This window comes from Rhinatrema bivittatum, chromosome 5, assembly GCF_901001135.1.
Source record: "Rhinatrema bivittatum chromosome 5, aRhiBiv1.1, whole genome shotgun sequence".
In the NCBI taxonomy this organism is placed as follows: Eukaryota; Metazoa; Chordata; class Amphibia; order Gymnophiona; family Rhinatrematidae; genus Rhinatrema; species Rhinatrema bivittatum.
In genome coordinates, this window is record NC_042619.1 from 26,596,061 (window position 1) to 26,618,833 (window position 22,773).

The 22,773-nt window shown below is 47.7% G+C and overlaps 1 protein-coding gene across 1 annotated transcript; it reads right to left on the minus strand.

The window, feature by feature from the left end:
- Positions 1-5,477: 5,477 nt before the first annotated feature.
- LOC115092342 (foot protein 1 variant 2-like) lies at positions 5,478-6,371 on the minus strand. The gene has a single exon (XM_029603143.1). It carries the CDS (start codon positions 6,369-6,371, stop codon positions 5,478-5,480), a length of 894 nt encoding a protein of 297 aa, XP_029459003.1.
- Positions 6,372-22,773: the final 16,402 nt, after the last annotated feature.

Consider the following 22,773-nt stretch of genomic DNA (forward strand, 5'->3'; position numbering starts at 1 on the left):
AAAAAGATTTTATTATTTATTTCGTGTCTCCTTGTGGCAGGTTCCTCCTCCTATTTTCTCCTGGCCCGCCTTATGTGGCTCGACTTCAGGGGGAAAAGTCCCGAATGGTCTTAGGGTTCTTAAGGTGTAGTGGACCAAAGGTGATCACTTCCCCCCGTGGGAGTACAATTCACTTTTGTAAGAACCGAAAATATTGGCAGGCAACGCCAAATCTGTGGTTCCAAAACTGCTCCCACTTTTAATGACAGAAAAACCTTATTTACAAGCTGTCCCACAGGAGCCACTGAGTGTGCAGAGTTCTCACAAATCTATGCTGAGCATTAGGACTCGGCCTTTCACGCTTCACAACCGAGGGATCCTCGAGGGTACCGAAGACGTCAGAGGTCATCTCTTAGGAATGGCGCAAAGGGATTAAAGGCACGCTGCTATTCCCGAATCTCTCTGAGAATTTCTAAATCCCCCCCCCCCTCCCCTTTTACAGTATAAGCATCAAATTTCCTGGGCGTGTTCCGTGTCCTCACCAAACTGAACACTTCTTACTCACGGGAAATGTTATCTTCCCCATGGGAGCTCACAGGCTCACCAGCAGGTGGGCATTTCCTGCACTGCCATCCTCTGCCCCCCACTAGAGCAGTGTTTCCCAAACCCATCCGGGGAGACAGACACCACCCCCCCCAACCAGTCAAGTTTCAGGATATCCGCCTCCATGGCATGCAGATTTATCTCCTGCATATTCATTGCGGATATCCTGAAAACCTAACTGGCTAGGTGGGCCCCCAGGACGGGATTGAGAAACCCCGTTCTAGAGCACTATCACTAGGGCTCAGTGATCCAGGGGGCTACTCATTAATAGTTTACATCTTAACTTGCCAGTGCTTATGAGCGTTCCTTTTTATTTATTTTAATCATTGTAATTTCACAGTGACAAAGGTATACTGAATAGAAAGGAATTATAACATCAAGTGCATAAACTGAAAACTCGGATAACAAATGAGTGAGAATAAACTCAAACACCACCTTAAGTCTAAAATTTAGGGGGATTCATGTTACTATGGTGGGCAAAGTAAAAATATAGTGCAAATAATGGATCATAATACCAGCAAACACAACTCCACAGCTTCTCTGTATCTTAGACCAACTAAATTATACAGCAATTTTATCTCTAAGACACGGCTTTGCCTGATCAATCTTATAAAGATAAACTTGTTCCCTTTGTTAACTACATTTGTAAGGACATTTAAGAAAGAAAGATGTGCCAACCCCTAATACCTGATATTTGAGCGCCAAAAAAAAAGCTTTCCTATTTACCTGAGTGAACTTACAGAGATCAGGAAAAATATTAAACCTGTCACCAAAACACAAAGATCTACTTTTGAAAAGCAATTTCATTATTAGATCTAGGTCTAATTCTAATGCTAAATCTACTGTCAAGGTCCCTCTAGATGATTCCAACAATGCAGAGGCATCCAGGCTATCGGCAGAAACCAAAGATTTGACAATCCCTTCCTGCAAACCCATTGAACATTTGAGAGGGGAAAGATAATACACTTTACACCAGGTGGTATCCTTAAATTCTCAATGAGGTATTTCTTAACCATCTCATACAGTGATATCAATATTTTCCTAGGAAAATTCAAAATATGTATGTTCTTATATCTATTTTCAAGGGATTCAGTTTTGCCCCGAAGAAATATATTGTCCTTAACTAGAGCAACAATTGAGGCACATATGATGAAACGTGACTGGAAATACTTTCCATCTGAAAGTTATGTCTCTCCAAAAGAGAATCATATAAATCAACTTTGCTTCTCAACGCCGGGTCCAAAGGTGCTACCGACATACCAATGAGGCAGAGAAATTCTTCAGGCAGTGGCATCCGACACTCAGGACTCAAAGAGATCACTGAGCTTGAAGAATTTGTGACTTAATCTTCCAAAGACATCTCTCTATATAGAAACATAGAAATGACGGCAGAAGAAGACCAAATGGCCCATCCAGTCTGCCCAGCAAGTTTCACACTTTTTTTTTTTCATACTTATCTGTTTCTCTTGGCTCTTAGTAACCTTTTGGTTCTATTACCCTTCCACCCCCACCATTAATGTAGAGAGCAGTGTTGGAGCTGCATCTAAATGAAATATCTAGCTTAATTAGTTAGGGGTAGTAACCGCTGCAATAAGCAAGTTACACCCATGCTTATTTGTATACCTAGACTATGTAATTCAATCCTTGTTGGTTGTCTGTATATAGATCCACTTTTCTTCATTCCCCCTGCCGTTGAAGCAGAGAGCTATGCTGGATATGCTTGAAGTATCAGACTTTCTCCCCTGCCATTGAAGCAGAGAGCTATCCTGGATATGCTTGAAGTATCAGACTTTCTCCCCTGCCGTTGAAGCAGAGAGCTATGCTGGATATGCTTGAAGACTTTCTCCCCTGCCGTTGAAGCAGAAAGCTATGCTGGATATGCTTGAAGTATCAGACTTTCTCCCCTGCCGTTGAAGCAGAGAGCTATGCTGGATATGCTTGAAGTATCAGACTTTCTCCCCTGCCATTGAAGCAGAGAGCTATCCTGGATATGCTTGAAGTATCAGACTTTCTCCCCTGCCGTTGAAGCAGAGAGCTATGCTGGATATGCTTGAAGACTTTCTCCCCTGCCGTTGCAGCAGAGAGCTATGCTGGATATGCTTGAAGTATCAGACTGTCTCCCCTGCCGTTGAAGCAGAGAGCTATGCTGGATATGCTTGAAGTATCAGACTTTCTCCCCTGCCGTTGAAGCAGAGAGCTATGCTGGATATGCTTGAAGACTTTGTCCCCTGCCTTTGAAGCAGAGAGCTATGCTGGATATGCTTGAAGTATCAGACTTTCTCCCCTGCCGTTGAAGCAGAGAGCTATGCTGGATATGCTTGAAGTATCAGTCTTTCTCCCACTGCCATGCCTGAGATAGAATGTGCTAAAGTGTGGACCCAGATATCAAACGGCTCCACTTGTAGACACTGAAGACTCCACGGGGCAGGAGAAGGCTTTACTCTTTCTTTTGTGACCCATACTCAAGAAACTGTAAAGTGCAAAGATTAAAATAGGGTAGCTGATGGGAGCTCATGTTCAGCGTCTACTCAGTCCAAAGACTCCTTGGATCCCATACAAGTTCAGTTTAAACAGACCTTGACCTTTTTTAATTTGTAGAATACATTTTATCTAGGCTTCCAAGATGGCATTTTTAAGCAACCTCTATGCCTCATGCAAACTTGTTACCAGCACCTGCTCATTTTAGTGTACTAAGTACATGTCCTCATTTTATCATAGTTTCCTTTTCGAGTGTGTTATGATTCTGCCTGCTATGCAGCCCTCCCCCCCCCCCCCCCCCGCCAGCAGAAGTCATTAGTGAGCCTCCCTAACAACAGCCTCTCTAGCCACCTCCTTGCTGATCCCATGAGGCAGCATCTCCAGCGCTACTTAACCTAGCCTGTCTATTCCCTCCTTGCCTCTTCATTGAGTCATCTCGGCTCCTTGACCTGGCCATCCTCTCCTTACTTTCTTTCCTTGCCATATGGCCTACCTTGGCCTCTTACCTTGCCTTGTGGCTTTCAAGGCCTCCCTGCCTTACTTTGCAGCCTTCCAGGCCTTCCTGCCTTGCTCAGTGGCCTCCTGAGCCTCCCTACCCTACCTTGCAGCCTTTGGACCTTCTAGAGTTGCTTAGCCAGCCTTGTACCCTGTTTGGGACTTCCTGTCTATTGTTACTTGTTCTGTCTAGTCCTTGCCCTGTCCAGTCCTCATCCTGTCCTGCCCAGTCCAGCCCAGTACTTGTCCTATCCAGTCCTTGCCCTGTCCAGTCCAGTCCCTGTTTCCAGTCTAGGCCTTGCCCTCACTTCAGGCCCTTGTTTGCCTGTCTTCAATCCCAGCATTGTCTCCTGTTCCTTTCCCTGTCTCCAGCCTAGGCTCTGCCTTATCGTGTCCTGTATGGTCCCTGTCTAGAACCCCAGCATTGCCTTGTCTTGTCCTGTCTAGCCTGAGTCTCCAGCCGTGCCTATATAGAGCTCCCAGCCAGTGCCTTGTTCCAGTTCCCAGCCAGTGCCTTGTTCCAGCTCCCAGCTATGTCCTGTCGGCCACCAGAACCCATGGGCTCAACCTGTGGGGAAGGTGGCTGGTTCAGACAGAAGACCTTGCTTTGCCCTGCCTAGAAGTCCTGCGCTGCCCCATGTGGGCGATTTCCCAGTCCTAGTTGGACCCCCCAGGTTGTGTCAGCATAAAAAGGCCAAACAACCCTCATAGGAGTGGGTGTAAGGCTCCCTGCCAGCTTGGTGAGTCCAGAAAAGATTTATATAATTCTTCTATAGTCACTAGCGACTGTGCCCCAGCTTCAGCACCGAGAGACAGCCCTGAAGCTCTTTATTATGTATGCCCTTGTTGCCAAATTTGGAACCCACCAAACTTCCCAGAGTGTTTTAAATGCCATTTCCCTAACCCTGCCAAGTGGGTATATAAAAAGTTCAGGTTTGCAAACCCTCAGTTCACAGGTATCTGTTTTAGCTGTGATTCATCAAAATGGCTTCCCAGCCTCAAGCTTCCAGCCCAGACCCCCTTGAAAACCGCAGCACCCCCACTTACAACTAAAACCAGCCCAAAAAATGTCAAACCAGCACTCCTTCTGTCCTTCTGCCCCGTGCCAAATCACAGGAGTTTCAAAGCTGGTTCCTGTAATTTCGACCCCAGCCCGGCCCAGCAAACTCACTGAAGAATCCAGGCCTGCAGAGTCCAATCCAGACCTGCAGAGTCCAATCCAGGCCTGCAGAGTCCAATCCAGGCCTGCAGAGTCCAATCCAGGCCTGAGGGTCCAGTCTCCGGAGCTCAGCACAGCTGTGAAGCTCCTTAAGCATTAGGCTGTTTCTAGCCTGGTTCCTCGGCATCCAGACACTTTCATCCTAACGTTGACCTTCCCCACGTTAGCTGCTAATCCAGCCACGAGAAGAACTGCTTGGACAGCAGCAAGGGGAGCTTGTACCTTTCCAATTGATTAAACCACTTGTTTTTACCCCTAGGCCTGCTGTGAATGCCTCAGCCGAGCAGCATCCAGTGGCAGCTTCCAGGGCAGGTTTTGAATTTCTCCCTTCCACACAGAGAGCTGCACCTGAGCACACCTTGGCAGGTAAAATCCGAAACCTGCCTCTGCTTACTGAAAAGGAGGGTAACCATGATCCTAAGTGTAAGCCTGCTCCACAGAATCCACTCCAGACAGCTGTTCCCATGAAATCCAAAGTTTTGTCTACAGAGAAGTCAAGTACCTCTGTTCAGCCATCAGAAGACGTAGTAACTCCCTTGATGTTTTCTGGCTACTGAATGTTGCCTTTCCTGCCGGAGGGAACAGTTTCCAAGATATCCCCATTACAGGCTGTGCCAGTTTCTGCTGTGCTTCCATACCAGACTGAACCAGCCTGCTTTTCGGCAGTTCCACTCCAGGAGGAGCCCGGTCCATGAGCTTCCGCTCATGAAGGAACGTTCTCCATCCTATCCACTCTTGGAGGAGCCCTCTCCCACATCTCTGCTCCAGGAGGAGCCCGCTCCCACATCTCAGCTCCAGGAGGAGCCCTCTCCCACATCTCTGCTCCAGGAGGAGCCCTCTCCCACATCTCTGTTCCAGGAGGAGCCCGCTCCCACATCTCTGCTCCAGGAGGAGCCCTCTCCCACATCTCTGCTCCAGGAGGAGCCCTCTCCCACATCTCTGTTCCAGGAGGAGCCCGCTCCCACATCTCTGCTCCAGGAGGAGCCCTCTCCCACATCTCTGTTCCAGGAGGAGCCCGCTCCCACATCTCTGCTCCAGGAGGAGCCCTCTCCCACATCTCTGCTCCAGGAGGAGCCCTCTCCCACATCTCTGTTCCAGGAGGAGCCCGCTCCCACATCTCTGCTCCAGGAGGAGCCCGCTCCCACATCTCTGTTCCAGGAGGAGCCCTCTCCCACAACTCTGCTCCAGGAGGAGCCCGTTCCCACATCTCTGCTCCAGGAGGAGCCCTCTCCCACATCTCTGCTCCAGGAGGAGCCCGCTCCCACATCTCTGCTCCAGGAGGAGCCCTCTCCCACATCTCTGCTCCAGGAGGAGCCCTTTCCCACATCTCTGTTCCAGGAGGAGCCCGCTCCCACATCTCTGCTCCAGAAGGAGCCCTCTCCCACATCTCTGCTCCAGGAGGAGCCCGCTCCCACATCTCTGTTCCAGGAGGAGCCCTCTCCCACAACTCTGCTCCAGGAGGAGCCCGTTCCCACATCTCTGCTCCAGGAGGAGCCCTCTCCCACAACTCTGCTCCAGGAGGAGCCCGTTCCCACATCTCTGCTCCAGGAGGAGCCCGCTCCCACATCTCTGCTCCAGGAGGAGCCCGCTTCCACATCTCTGCTCCAGAGAGTCGCTGGCCCAGCAACCCAGCATTGAGAGAGACTCTGGCCTAGAAACCCAGTGCCAGAGAGATTCTGGTTCAGCACTTCGGTTCCAAGCGGCCTTTTCCCCTTTCAGGACCTGGACTATGCTGCCTGTGGCTCCAGGAACCCCAGTACCTACTGGCTACATGGAACCCAGGAGGAAAGGGCCTTAAAAGGGGGGTACTATTACAATTCTGCCCGCTACATAGCCTCCCCATACCAGCAAAGTTCAGCAATGAGCCCCCCTCGCATCCTCTCTAGTTACCTGCTCGCTGATCCCGTGAGGCAGCATCTCTAGCTTTACTTAACCCAGCCTGTCCATTCCCTCCTTGCCACATCATCAAATCAACTTGGCTTCTTCACCTGGCCATCCTTGCCTTGCTTTCCTGCTTTGCCTTATGGTCTACCTTGGCCTCCTGCCTTGCCTTGTGGTCTTCCAGGCCTCCCTACCTTGCTCTGAGGCCTTCTAGGCCTTCCTGCCTTGCTAAGTGGTCTCCTGGGCCTCCCTGCCTTGTCTTACAACCTTTGGGCCTTGTGGGGTCACTTAGCCAGCTTTGTGCCCTGTTTGGGCTCTCCTGTTTATTTTTGCTTGTTTTGTCCAGTCCTGTCCTTCTCCAGTCCAGTCCCTGTTTCCAGCCCAGCCCAGGCCTTGCCTGGTCTTTTCCTGTCCAGCCCAAGTCTCCAGCCGTGCCTTTGTCCAGCTCCCAGCCGATGCATTTTTCCGGTTCTTAGCAGGTGCCATGTTCCAGCTCCAGCTAAGTCCTGCTGGCCACCAGAATCCAAGGGCTCAACCTGCTGGGGAGGCGGCTGGTCCAGGCAGAAGATCTTGCTCTGCTCTTCTCTAAGTCCTGTGCTGCCCCTGGGGGCCCAGTCGAGTGTTAATACTGAGATGTTATTAAAGAACTTGGTTCACTGCTGGTCTGATCAGTCTCTGTTTATGAGTTTATTTTACTTTCCAAATGTTTTTATGTATCTCGCCATGAACGGTGGAGTGTGCGAGTAACACATTTTTATCATTATTATTAATAATAATAATAATGATAAAGTTAAATGCTATTGCAGTAGTATTTTTTATTATTCTCTCTCCAGTGATTCTGTCATCCATGTGATGGATGGGGAGAAGAAGTAGGTGCCCAGACAAACGTTCCTATGAAAACTGCTCGGCGCTGCATTTGTGTGCAGTTTCACAAGGCGGTGGAATTTCTCCCGGCGAAGAAAATGATCAGGTGGAACTGCATGCGAGGCTGGGTTAAAGAGACTGAAAGGCGGATGCCAGTTAGAAACGCGTAGGTTAACATCATTTTAGTTTGTCTCATTCCGTATCCATTGCCTTAATGCCAAAACCAGATGAATACGGAATAAAATCCGGTTGCCTACGAATTACGTCTGCCAAAAAAAAAAAAATTGTGTATATCTGTGCGAGCCTACGTCAGAAGAGAGTTAAATGGTCCTATTGTTTTGACAGGAACCGCACACACACACACACACAGTCTGCCACATGTAGAGGTCGTGATTCCACTCAGTGCATTGCTGTTCTCTAATGTACAGTATAACCGCACCAGAAAAAAGAAACCTTTTAGCAGATAAAATAAACAGAATGATATTTAAACAGAAAATAAATCCTGTCTCAGTGTGACCCTGAAGAAAAAGACTTTGTGACTTCAGGGGGGAATGCATTCCCCGGTAAGGAAAAGCTGTGCCGCTCACCATGCCTCGGGACAGATTACTGGCTCATCCCAGCACATTACAGCCGCCATTGCGGTACGTGTGACTTCATGTCCGCTGAGTGCTGGGGTGTAGCCCAAGGGTCTCGCAATGGACTCTGCATGAGCTCTCTTCCTGGGAAGGGGTAGGGGTGGGAGGTGGGGAGGACTAGAGCTCCTAGGCTTTTCTGGTGGGAGGGGGGAATAGTAATACAGCTCTCTGCTAGCCCTCTGTATTCAACTCAAAAGTCCAAACAGGAAGTTTTGCTCTCCGAGATTTCGCTCTGCAATTAATTCCACAAGCAATTATCTGGCTATATAACGTTCATGCTTTACGTTGATGGATGACCTTCATGCATTCAGACAGCAGAGGTGCGGAAGTTAAATCAGTAAGTCAGAGATGCATAACGTAAGTCAGTGGACACTTCCACAATTGCTACAAGGTGGATCACAGAAGGCTCACGTCTTCCTAGGCCTTTCAGCAGAAAGGGTTCATCAGAATCTGTGACCTTGATCCATAGGTACATGACCACTCCTCCTCCCAACATGGATCTTAGCTCCAAAAGAGCATGAGATAAAGGAATTACTCTGCACAGCTTGCAGGTAAACGTCCTATGGGAGGTCATAAAGCACTGAGGGCTTTTGACGCTGGCAAGCTGGCTGAGCTCTTCACTGCATCTTGCCAAGCAGGCAAAATGGAGAGCAATGAAGTTTGTGCTGAAGCAAGGCAAGCTCCCACTGAGACGAACTTCTGCAGCTCCCTCTGACTCAGCGCTCCAGGCAAATCCTGGAGAGAGAGTTCCTTTCTCCTCCAAAACACAAAGGTGAGCCTTTTGATCCTCTAGTCTAGGGGTCACAATAACCCCGGTCAGAACATTTTGTCACGTCTAGAAATCCAGAGGTGCACTAGACAAGAATGTACCACCTCTGATTTACAATCACGGGGCAAGTGAAAGGTAAAAATATGCATCGAAAAGCCTTTGAGGCCGATATTCAATGCCACTTGGCTAGGTAAGTAGGCACATATCTCGCTAAGTGGCGGTGTTTAGATATTTGGCTGTGTTCAACAGCCGACACTTAACCGGATAACTACCCATATCTAGCTAAGTGGTAGGCAGGGTGGGAACAGGATGGGAAGGAGCTCCTTATCCCATATTCTGATATTTGACTTATCTGGCTAAATTAGCCTGATAAGTTAGACCTGCTATTGTGCAGGTTTAAGGTTAGCCAACTTTGCTGGCCATCTAAGAACTGAATATTGAGGCCCACTGTATAAAACAAGATATTCTGGTTACCTGCTACAAATATTTGACTTCTAGATCCTATCCCAGAGCTTGTAGCGACCATTTGCCCAATATATCCTTGGCCATAGGTGCCACTGCCCAAGATGGACTGGAGCCACGCCGCCAGAACCGGCTTTTTAGAGGCTATGCATTTTTCACCACTGAGGGGGGGCCACAACCTCGTAAAACAAAAAAAAAAAGCCATCCCTCAGCAGTGCCGGTGCTCACTGACTCCCCTCCGGCTTTCTGGCTGCCGGGAAAACAGTTCCCACACCCCTGCCAGGGCCGTCGCTTTGCATGGGTCGTCCAGAGCCCCGGCGAGCTTTCCCTCCCCCTCTCCTCACCTCGCAGAGCAGCTCATTGGTCGAGGGCTCCGTTCCCTCGGCCGGCACCGCGCAGCTATAAGCGCGTGAGCCCACGGTGTCCGGACCTTTGTACTGTTCTTTCTGGGACTTTGAGAACGACGCAAGGGTTCGGGCACCACCTGCCCACACGCCGAGAGCCGCACGGGGCCAGCAGAGGAGCGGAGCACCCAGTCGGCCGTTCCTCCAAGCAGCAAGGAAGGGAGGAAGGGAGGGAAAGCTGATCCAGGTAGAGATCATTGTGGGGGAAGAAAAGGGAGTATGATGATAAGAGGAATTATTGTTGGGGGAGGGCGAGGAAGGGCTGGGAGATGAAAGGGGTATTGTGTGGGGCAATGGAGGGGGAAGGAAGGCCTGAGACGGGAACCAGTGGGCAGATGAGGAGGGTGTGAGAGATGAGATGGGAATCAGCTGGGTGGGGTGAGAAAGGGAATGCACTGGGGAAGGGGGGCATGTGTGTGTGTGTGAGAGAGAGAGAGGGGAATGGGGATGGCGAGTGCAGTGTATATGGGTGTGAGAGGTGGATGAAGGCACCCCAGCTTTCAAGATGGCCAAAAGCGGTCGCTACTGCCTTGCACCCTGACCTGGCAGCCAATGCGCCCCTCCCGATCCCCGCAGCCCAGCCCAGATAGGAGAGCAGAGCTGGCAGTCCAACACGCCTAACCTCTTCCTGCGGCAAGAGGAAGTTAGAAGCCCTGGGCCACAGATCCACTCCAGTCAGTTGGGCAGGGGAGAAAAAAGGAGGACATCTAGCTATGAGTGTATGTTGAGGCAGATAGAGAAATGGAGAAAAATGAGATGATGGAAAGATCAATGTCAAAGAGATGTAGAGGAGGAACTGAATGCACAGGAGGAGAGAGAACAAATGAAAAATGGACAGAAACCCCTTAAAAAAAAAGGAGTTAGGAGACAGGCAAGAGGAAATCAGATAAAAAGAAATAAGGACCAAAGAGATTAGGAAAAAATAGAAAAAAGAATTTTCTTTTCAGTTTAGTGACTGGAATATGTCAGCCTTGGGAATGTGCAACTCTGATGATACCTTTTCACAATACAAGTGGTAACACATTTGGGTTTTCGTATTTCTCTGATTTTGCACTATATATATACAGTCTGAGCTGCTTGGGGTTTCCATTTTGGATTTTGTTTACATGTTCGGTTTCTAATTCGCGCTCCCTTACACTGTATTTGGTGAGGATCTTTCTGTGGTTTGCATGTGTTACAGAGATGAAAGATGTTCATGGTGTTTACTTTCTGTGTAGGTATCTCATCTGTAGCATCCAGCTTGTTCTGTTTTCCTAGTAGGAGGTGTATTGGCGTTCTAGGGTCTGTGACTATATTTGCAGTGGGAGTTTGCTTTGCTGTTAATAAGATCTAGAACCTAATTAGGTCAATACAATAAAAATCAAACCTTTTCTTAACGCCTACAAGGTAGAGATTACTAATCAGTTGGGTAGGTGTTAAGGGTCAGTTTGGGCTCATGGTGTCTGTCTTATATACAGAGTAAGGGCACACATTCTCACTTTGACATAAGTATAAAATTGTCTGGCTATGGATCTGTTTTATCCTATCTGCCCAATTTGCAAGTTAAAATCACTTTGCTATGCACTAAATGTTTACACAGTAAAAATGTCCTAAAGAGCATAGTAGGATGTTTCTTTCTTGAACCTACATCATTAGACAAAGGGGTTCTAATGCCTGACAGTCTCAGTTCTTGAAAACGTCAACAAACATCCAATTTATCATGAGACATCATGAATAATAACTATTTATTTATGTATTTAAAATTATTTATTGATCACCTTCCAGATCAAATCTTCCAAAGTGATTTACAAGAGAATTAAAACAAATAGACAATCACAGATAAATAACAAAATAAAATAATAAAAAATGAATAAAGTCATTAGCTCCTATATATACAAATTTCAAGAAAAAAAAATTATTTTGATCAGATTTTATAGGGGAAGATCTCTGTTAGACAAGATGCCCTTTTTACTGTTATCATACATAAATAGTTGCTTAGGTTGAAAAATAGTAGAGGTCAATCTTCTAATTTCCTAAAAGTGTTTTCTCTCTGTATCTGTGCTAACCCAGAGAAGAGCAAACACCCTCTTCTCCCCCCCTACATTCCCCTACTTGCTATGCGTCTACAGCCGGTTCTGCTGCACAGGGAAAACATTATTTCTTTGTAACCCCAAATACGATGCTCAGGTTAAGTCGCTGAATCAGCACATTTCTCTGTATGAATATGATCACGTCCTTGTAATCCATTTTCCTCCAAAACCAAGCTCCATTTTCTTTTGAAGTTATTTAGTTTTGTAGCCATCACAGTCTCCACTCTTTGACTAACTGTATTTAAAGTTCAAGGTTCTTATTGAAAATATTGTTTTTTACGTTACGTTATGCTTTACACTCCTTGTTATTTGTAAACCGGGTTGATGTGATGCCTATCATGAAACTCGGTATAACAAAAACAATAAATAAATAAATAAATAAATCACCCTTTTCCAGAAGTGGTAAAATCTTTTTCCCCTTCAATCATAGAGGTCAACGCATTGTTTTGTTTGAACCTAAAAACCTAAGAACATAAGAACATGCCATGCTGGGTCAGACCAAGGGTCCATCAAGCCCAGCATCCTGTTTCCAACAGTGGCCAATCCAAGTCACAAGTACCTGGCAAGTGCCCAAACATTAGGTAAATCTCAAGCTACTATTGCTTATTAATTACCATCATAGTAGTTTATGGATTTTTCATCTAGGAACTTATCCAAACCTTTTTTAAACCCAGTTACATTAATTGCTGTAATCACATCCTCTGGGAATGAATTCCAGAGCTCAACAATGTGCTGCGTGAAAAAGAATTTTCTTCAATTTGTTTTAGATGAGCTACTTGCTAACTTTATGGAGTGCCCTCTGGTTCTTCTATTATTTGAGGATAAAAAGACCACCAGTAAGATTTCTGTTGAGTCCATTGATAACTTAGTGATCTCTTTAGTATGTTTGCTAATAATGTGATTATGCTTTTTATGCTTTTTAAGGATGGATGCCCCATATACTAAATATGGAAGGAGATTTATCAAGCCGCAATAGGGCTATAACGCAAGCTAAACAGTGTATATCACATTTTAACTGCTGTATATGGCGTGATATCGCCTTATCGCAGCGATATTGTGTGATATGTGGGCCAGAAACACATCCCTATGACAATGAGATGCTTTGCATGGCATTTGCATGCATGAATTTTGCAAACCCATTCAAAATAGCTCATTGATATCTAATCCTATATAAATAAAATAGCACAGCTGAGTTAAAAAAGTTTTAGCCACGTTATTTTATCTACACCTTTTCCGTAAATGTTATTCTGCCACGGAAGCACCAAGATCCTAACGCAGGTCCCGATGTTCCCACGGTAGAATTAAAGGGCCCTGTGGTCCAACATGGTTCCCCCCAGAAGTAAAACAAAAAGTCACTGGGATCTTACTAGACCCCACCCCCACCCTGGGGTTGCCAATCAAGGCAGCCCCGAAAAAAAAAATGTCAAAAATTATTAAGATTGCCATTTAAATATGAGCTCCCAGACAACCCCCATCTTATGCGGTTAACCCCCCCCCAAAGAGTGAGCCCCCCAACTCTTCCACAATAATGTTAGTGGCCTCGTGGCCCCCCCCCCCCCCAAAATGAATTACCCCTACCCCATTACCTTAAAATCCTCATTGGTGCTCAGCATGGGGGACCAGGGTGCCCCTAGCCCTGAGCCCAATCAGCATCATTTTCCAAAATAGTGCCGACAAGCCTTTTTCCCTATCATGTGACAGGGCAAGGTCCTGGGACCAGCCTGTTGTTTATATGGAGAGGGGAGGGCTAGGGAGTGGGGAGGTTTGACTGCATAAGAAAAGGGTTGGCCGGGAAAGGGGTCATTGTTGCACAGCACCTTTAATCTGGGGTGGGTCCTAGTAAAACTCCCAGTGACTGGTTTTTTTTTTTACTTTTGGGGAGTGCCGTGTTGGGCCGCAGGGCCCTTTAATACGATGATGGTCCCACATGTTGGGCGCCACCATGATTAGGCCTCAGCCATGTTCTTTTGTCTCATGGGCTTTTTCTGCAAGACAAAAGAATACGGCATTGCTGCTGCTCACAATTTGTTGGGGAAGGGCAAAATATCATGGATCCCCTCCCCCACACAATATTGGGGCCTTCTTGCAATAAAGTATCTTCAGAACGTAAGAACTTGCCATGCTGGGTCAGACCAAGGGTCCATCGAGCCCAGCATCCTGTTTCCAACAGAGGCCAAAACCAGGCCACAAGAACCTGGCAAGTGAATCCTGTCTTAGTGAATCCAGACTATGGTCTGCAGAAAGCATCTTACAGTAAAAGGATGACATCATTTTCCCTCGCTTCCACTATGCTTAACGCACACCAGACTCCTTTGTATTAATTTATTGAGAGATATCTCCAAAACAGTTATTAAAATATCTTTCTGTAATTCATAGGAACATTTTTGCACTTCCACTGGCTGGGGGTTTTTTGTTTTCCATGTTTATATTTTAGAGCTTTTCTTGGTTTCTTTTTCCGGTCAATATGTGTTACAGTTTTGAGGCTGCCATGCTCCTTCTTTCTCTGGTTTTGGCCAGTGCATCTGTACTATTGCCATGATGCACTCCTTAGTCTTTCTGTTCAGCCAATGGAAACTTGCATTCATAATTTAATTTCATTTAGGATTTCTTTTGTTCCTTTCATGGCTAGACACCCACTTCAAGGCAGATTGCAATAAGGTTTTGCAGGCAGATGACAATAATATAGAAATGTTGCTACACATGTTAAAAAAAAAACACCAGAAGATCAGAAATAAGTTCAGCAAACTGCTTTCTTATTGAGTGGCTCAATATCAAGATAGGGGCCGAGGTTCTGGCCTCAGAGCCCTAAGGAGCGAATCAGTCAGCCTGCGGCCTAACGTGCACTATCTGGGGATGAGTTGTTTAGTCTGTGGCTCAGCTGGCTGAAGAGCCAGGTTATTCAGGAGGCAGCAAAATGCCAAGTGCTCTTTAGTGTCTCACAAAGGGGGAGGGGGAGCAAGATCGGGTGCCGCACCTTGAAGGTTCTGGATCTTGTTTTCTTCAGCCCAGATGTCCTTGAGGGGTAAGTCTGATCAGGTGGTGTTTCTGGGAGGGGCATAGATTTTGAGTGGGTCGATATCTTCTCACCTTTTCCACCAGATAGGTAGGGTCAATGCCTTCCTTAAGACTGAAGACGAGAGATAAGTTTTTGAATATGATGCATAGTGACAGAGAGCCAGTGAAGTGAGGTAAGCAGAGGAGAAGCCTGGCCCCATTGGTGATAGTCAGCAGAGCAGAAGCCTGGCCCCATTGGTGATGGTTCTGGCAGCAATGTTTTGCATTGCCTGAAGTTTGTTGAGGATTGTTTGAGGTAAGACGATGTAGATGGGGTTATATTAGTCTATGTGACTGTTTTGAAATCTGATGATTTCAGGAAGTGGCTTAGTTGTTGTACCATGCAGAGATGCCAGAAGACTTCCTGTGTTACTGATGCTGTTTAGCTTTCTGCGGTGAGGGCCAAGTCTAGGATGGCTTCTAAGCTTGTTATCGTTGGCTGGGGGATATAGGCTGATGATATCTCTAAGAATAAGAGGATATGAGTTTTCTGGATGTGGGGTGTTGCTCACCCATGGGATCTCTGTTTTATCTTTCTTTAGCTGAAGTCAGTTCATGGCCATTCCGTTTGTTACCGTTTTGAGGCATTGATTGAGGGGTGCTGCTTTGCTATCCCATGTGTCCACTTGTGAAAGGAGTATCTGAATGTGCTTGGCGTAGATGGATACTTTTGAGTTTGAGGTTGAGTCTGATGATGGAGGCTAAGGGTTGGAGGGTAAACATTGACAAGGATGGGGGATAGCAGGGAATCCCAAAACAAGGGCCAGGGTTTTGACGAGGTCATGTCCCATGTTATGATCTGGTGTCTGCCAGTCAGAAAGGACTGAAAGCAGCTGAAGGCACTGCCCCTACACCTTAGTGAATACTAAAGAGAAGCGCGTGTGGAAACTGGAAAATTCGAGACATATGCCAGCAGCCGTATTCGAAACTGAACCTCGGAAATGACTTTTAGAATTGCCTTTCTACATTATGATGAGAATAAATGGAAGCACTAGAATTGGGGGAGGGGATCACTAAACCAGAGAGATGGAAGATTACCGTGTACTTCACTCAACTGTGATAAAAACTGATGCTTTAAAACCACATAGGACCTATTTTTCAGTGACCTCTCTAGAGTTCAGTTGTTAAAAAGCATTCTCACAACCAACCATGCCTTACGTCTGTTCCAACCTCATAATTACCTATATTAATATCTGTTTCTTAGCAAGAGACCAATATACACCTCTGGGATCCAGCTCAAATATCATTCAATATTCTCAAACAATTAGAACAAAAACAAATTAAAATTTCACATTTCCTAAGCCCCATTAAATTAACATAAATCATTTCTTTTTACCAGGACTTTTCATGTTAAACTGTAAATCTCATTATGGGAACAGAATGAAATATAGACTGCATCTATCATTAACTTTCCCCGGCATGTTTAGATTCTCTAAGGGAAATCCAACCATCATTTAGTCGAGAACAAACAGTTCCATTATTATTGCAGTCTGCTTTATATTATTTCTTTTTCCCTAATTTATCATTTTCAACTTTAATAGGCAATGTTCTTTCAGTTTTACCTCCAATGAAGTTCTGTGAATTTCTTCAAAAAAATAAGCACAAAATATTTGTAAGCCGACTAACTTCAGAGGCAAGCTCCCAGGAACCAGCTGCTTGGTCAATCCCTGCATCTGGATGGAGGAACACCACAAGGACACACGACATTTGAGCTCTCACTCTGTCGGGAGCCCCCGGGCCAGTAGGGATGATACAATGTGATGCACTCCACTTATTTGCATCAATGCATGCATAGGACTGATAAATAAGCGCTTGTCTTTTTCAAGGTCTGTTTGCATTCGCCTGTAAATGGAAAAACATCCCTAATTGACTTTATTTCATCAGTCCACATTGGCAAGGACCTTGGGATGGGACAGACAAATCCCAAATGTGAAAGAATCTAGCTGCCGGGAAAGTCTGCATTAATTGGAGAGCCCAAGGGGCTCATGCAACACAGCGCACTGAGCCGAGCGCACTGTTAACCTGCAGTCGGACGCGGGTAGAATAGCTGCTAATCGATCCCCTAATGCAATATGGGGATTAGCGCCTATTCAACGCGCGTCCAACGCAGAATGAATCTAATAGCGCTCATCACATGCAGATGCATGTGAATGAGGCTATTAGGCATTCACTCCCGATGCAAAAAAAAAAGTGCGTCCATGTTGTGGGCCCCAGTTGCGGCACTCGCGACCGGGACCTTACCTCGATCTTCCGAGTTTCGGACTCGGGCCTGCTGCAGGGCTCCGCCGGGTCCGGGGCCTGTTCTTCGGCGGCGTTTCCCCGGGGGGGCGACGCCGCCGGGACGCCCCGGCCAGCCGCCCTCCTCCTAGGCAGGCGCGCAAAGAGCCCGAACTTGTAGGTCCTTTCCCGCCACTCGATGCTCTGCCCGCCTCAGTGACGTCAGACGCGGGTATGTAAGGCCGGCGCCTGCCTCGGTTAGATGCCTTGCAACGAGGTTACCTTGGGGTTCCTAGTTGCTGTGTGCCTCGGAGTTTGCTAACGTCTGTTAGTATCTCGCTTCATTTCCAGCCTGGTTCCTGCTTCTGTGCCTTGCTTCAGTTCCAGCCAGGTTCCTGCCTCAGTACCCTGCTTCAGTTCCAGCCTGGTTCCTGCTTCTGTGCCTTGCTTCAGTTCCAGCCTGGTTCCTGCCTCAGTATCCTGCTTCCGTGCCAGCCTGGTGCTAGCCTTAGTCCCTTGCTTCAGTACCAGCCAGGTTCCTGCTTCTGTGCCTTGCTTCAGTTCCAGCCAGGTACTGCCTCAGTACCCTGCTTCAGTTCCAGCCTGGTTCCTGCTTCTGTGCCTTGCTTCAGTTCCAGCCTGGTTCCTGCCTCAGTACCCTGCTTCCGTGCCAGCCTGGTGCTAGCCTTAGTCCCTTGCTTCAGTACCAGCCAGGTTCCTGCTTCTGTGCCTTGCTTCAGTTCCAGCCAGGTTCCTGCCTCAGTACCCTGCTTCAGTTCCAGCCTGGTTCCTGCTTCTGTGCCTTGCTTCAGTTCCAGCCTGGTTCCTACCTCAGTACCCTGCTTCAGTTCCAGCCAGGTTCCAGCCTCAGTACCCTGCTTCAGTTCCAGCCAGGTTCCAGCCTCAGTTCCCTGCTTCAGTTCCAGCCAGGTTCCAGCCTCAGTACCCTGCTTCAGTTCCAGCCAGGTTCCAGCCTCAGTACCCTGCTTCAGTTCCAGCCAGGTTCCAGCCTCAGTACCCTGCTTCAGTTCCAGCCAGGTTCCAGCCTCAGTACCCTGCTTCAGTTCCAGCCAGGTTCCAGCCTCAGTTCCCTGCTTCAGTTCCAGCCAGGTTCCAGCCTCAGTACCCTGCTTCAGTTCCAGCCAGGTTCCAGCCTCAGTACCCTGCTTCAGTTCCAGCCAGGTTCCAGCCTCAGTACCCTGCTTCAGTTCCAGCCAGGTTCCTACCTCAGTACCCTGCTTCAGTTCCAGCCAGGTTCCAGCCTCAGTACCCTGCTTCAGTTCCAGCCAGGTTCCAGCCTCAGTTCCCTGCTTCAGTTCCAGCCTGGTTCCTACCTCAGTACCCTGCTTCAGTTCCAGCCTGGTTCCTACCTCAGTACCCTGCTTCAGTACCAGCCAGGTTCCTACCTCAGTACCCTGCTTCAGTTCCAGCCAGGTTCCAGCCTCAGTTCCCTGCTTCAGTTCCAGCCTGGTTCCTACCTCAGTACCCTGCTTCAGTTCCAGCCTGGTTCCTACCTCAGTACCCTGCTTCAGTACCAGCCAGGTTCCTACCTCAGTACCCTGCTTCAGTTCCAGCCAGGTTCCTACCTCAGTTCCCTGCTTCAGTTCCAGCCAGGTTCCAGCCTCAGTACCCTGCTTCAGTTCCAGCCAGGTTCCAGCCTCAGTACCCTGCTTCAGTACCAGCCAGGTTCCTACCTCAGTACCCTGCTTCAGTTCCAGCCAGGTTCCTACCTCAGTTCCCTGCTTCAGTTCCAGCCAGGTTCCAGCCTCAGTACCCTGCTTCAGTTCCAGCCAGGTTCCAGCCTCAGTACCCTGCTTCAGTTCCAGCCAGGTTCCAGCCTCAGTACCCTGCTTCAGTTCCAGCCTGGTGCTAGCCTCAGTACCCTGCTTCAGTTCCAGCCTGGTTCCTACCTCAGTACCCTGCTTCAGTTCCAGCCAGGTTCCAGCCTCAGTACCCTGCTTCAGTTCCAGCCTGGTTCCTACCTCAGTACCCTGCTTCAGTTCCAGCAGGTTCCAGCCTCAGTACCCTGCTTCAGTTCCAGCCAGGTTCCTACCTCAGTATCCTGCTTCAGTTCCAGCCAGGTTCCAGCCTCAGTACCCTGCTTCAGTTCCAGCCTGGTTCCTACCTCAGTACCCTGCTTCAGTTCCAGCCAGGTTCCAGCCTCAGTACCCTGCTTCAGTTCCAGCCAGGTTCCTACCTCAGTATCCTGCTTCAGTTCCAGCCTGGTTCCTGCTTCTGTGCCTTGCTTCAGTTCCAGCCTGGTTCCTGCCTCAGTACCCTGCCTCCGTGCCAGCCTGGTGCTAGCCTTAGTACCTTGCTTCAGTACCAGCCAGGTCCCTGTCTCAGTATCCTGCTTCAGTTTCAGCCTGGTGTCTGCCTTGATCCCGGATCATCATCTCTGCGTCCCCGCTCTCCTAAGTCCCAGCGGCTCCGGCCCGGGGGAGTCTCGGCTTCCAGGGTGAAGACCTCCTCCTTCTTCTCCTAAGTCCCAGCAGCCCGACTCCCGCAGGCCCCTCCTGGGGAGTACGGGTTTCCAGGGTGCAGGCCTACTCCTTCACCTGGTCCAGTGTCTGCCTCCCGGCCTGCACCTCTCTCCACGGAGACAGTGGTCCACCTTTCCCAGTCTCCGCCAGGCCGGCCCTAGAGTCCACTAAACACTCACAACACGTCCAGACGCACAATTAACTGTCATCATTTAACGCCTGCCTGGAGCAGGCGGTAATAGCTGTGCACATCAAAAAAAAGTACAGAAAAGCAGAAAAAACTGCTTTTCTGTACTGCCTCCTACTTGATATCGTTGTGAGATTAAGTAGGATGAAAAATAAAAGAAATAAAAGTTAAAAAAAAAAATTGACAGTCAGACCCATCACGAAAACCGACGCCGAGTTTATCGGCGTCGGTTTACCTTACCGGCAGACAGCCAAGAAAACCGCCGATAAACCCGGCATTGGTTTTCGTGAGGGCCGTCCACCGGGAAGGAAAACCAACATCGAATTTATTGGCGTTGGTTTTCCTTAGTGGCCTACGGCCGTCACGAAAACTGATTGGGTTTGCCTTGCTAACGCGACCCCCTCATTTAAATATTGCATGGCGCCCACCTTGGGGGCGCCTGGGGTGCATTAAGAGAGTGGGCACTGACTGTTCAGCGCCCGCTTTCTACGCGGCGTTATTGCATCGGCCCCCAAGTGAGTCCAATCAAGGTTCCATTTAGACAGCAAAGTTTCTTCCCCAGCTCCAGACCTTGGGGGAGAGATCAAGGTGGCAAATTCTTGGGGGGGTGGGGACAGCAAGAATTCCCTTGTTTCTCCTGCTTATGGGGATCAGCAGGCTGCCCCTCATCTCCTGCCTTCTCCAGCAAATTGATTTCACTCTGCCCAGGAGGAGGTCAGACTGGGAGGCAGGAGATAGCAGCCATGTGCGTGCTGGGGTTCCTGCTGCTGGCGCACGGAGGGGAAAGGAGGCGTTTGCCTGAGAGAGAGAGGGAAACCACTGCAGCAAAGAGGTGGAAAGGGAGGAGGGCAATGAGAGAGCAGAGACGAGGGAAGGAGGAAGAGGAGAGAGAGAGAGGGCTGGGGAGGAAGCTCAGCAGAAGAAGGGAACTTTTAAACTTTTAAACTTTTAAAAAGAAACTAAAGACATGGCTGTTCAGCCAAGCCTTCCCCACCACAAACTCCATTGCCTGATCTAGAATTGTTCACCACACATCTCTGTAAACAAAACTTTTCCAAATTTTTCATGCCTAATATCCATTAAAGAGAGGTTGGCTCCTTGCCCCCTCCTCTGTATATAGTATTTATTCTATTTTATTGCACTTTATATATTTATTGCTCCGTTCACCCCTTCTTTATTTTCCTACTCCAAGTTAAGGCTTCCTTGTTATAATGTAACTGTATGCTCTGTATCTCTTGTTGATTGGTTAATTGTATATTCTACTTAGTTCATTGTAAACCGAATTGATTTGATTTGTATCAAGAAATTCGGTATATAAAAGCCTTAATAAATAAATAAAGGGAAGGGGGAATAGCAAGTTTGCTTGCCGTAAACGGTGTTTCCGTAGATAGCAGATGATTTAGCCATGCTGTATGGGAGCGCATCGCGACCTTCATAGGCGGAGCTTTCCTCAGTGAGTCACAGAGCTTGAACTCTGTGCATCTGCATGGTGTGTTCCCATACAAATCAGACATCTCTCCCTCAGTTTCTTTGTAGCCAAGATAGAACAAATTTGTTAAGTCCTTTTTCTTCACTTCTTTTTTTTGTACTGTCTAGGGAGGAGGGCGGGAACGCATAGCTAAATCATCTGCTTTTTCCTGTGGATAGCAGGCTGATTTAGCCATGCTGTATGGGAGTCCCAAGCTGTTAGTATTTGTTGGTAAGTTCAGGACATCCATTGGGAGGACAGTAGACAGTCTTATCAGTGTTGGAGGCTTGGCAAGACCGCTGAACCCAGTGCAGCATCGGAAGCAGATTGTTGTTGTAAACAGTAATGCATTGTGAAGCTGTGTAAAGAAGACCACGTCGCTGCTTTGCAAATGTCTAGTAGTGGAACTTTCCTGAGGTGGGCCACAGGTGCAACTGTGGCTCTAATCTGATGTGCTTTAGGATTTGTATCTAGTTGTAAGGAACATTTGGTGTAACAAAATTGGATGCATTGTGACAACCAGTTGGATATTGTTCTCTTGGAAATTGGTTGTTCCGGCATATTAGGGTTGAAGGAAAGGAAAAGCCGAGAAGGTCTAGTTTTAGAGTCCGTTCTCCATTTATAGTAAGCTAGAGCTCGTTTGCAGTCCAGTGAGTGCAATTGACGAACCCTATCAAACTTATGTGGTTTTGGTTTGAAGATTGGTAAGGTGATTGTCTGATTTAGATAAAACGCCGATACTACCTTGAGTAAGAAGGTTGGATGAGGGGGAAGAGTTACTTTGTCATGAAAGAATTCTAAGTATGGAGGGTAGTGATCCAGTGCTTGGAGTTCACTAACTCTGCGTGCTGATGTAATCACTACCAGGAAAACCATTTTCCAGGTCAGGTACTTTATGTGGGAAGTGTCCAGGGGTTCAAATGGTGACAGATTTAACTTCTCTAGAACGACATTCAAGTTCCAAGGGATTGGTGGCTTAAGTGTTGGTGGTCGCAAGTGGAGCAAGCCAGATGAGGTAGCTAGACCCGACTGGTAGAGGTGATATAAGTAGTGAAGAATATCTGTCACCTCTGACGAGTGTGGCACCACTGGGAATAACTGCCACTTCCCTTTATAATTACGTCTGGTGGAAGGCTTTCTGGAAGAAATAAGCATATCCTCTATCTGGCTTGGAAGTACAAGATGACTTAGTATTTGCCTTTCAATCTCCACGCCTTGAGGTAAAGGGAATGATGCATTGGGTGGAGTAGAGCACCACCTTCCTGCGTTAGGAGATCTGGGTCAGTCACCAGGGGCGTCGGGGAGGCTATGGATAAGTGGAGGAGATAGGCATACCATGGCTGTCATGGCCACGCTGGAGCTATTAGAATCATATCTGCTACATCCTGAATACACTTCTGAATTGTTCCCGATATAAGAGGAATGGGAGGGTATGCGTACAGCAGGCCCTCCTTCCATGGAATGAGAAAAGCATCTGAAGCATATCGAAGTTTTCTGGGATAAATG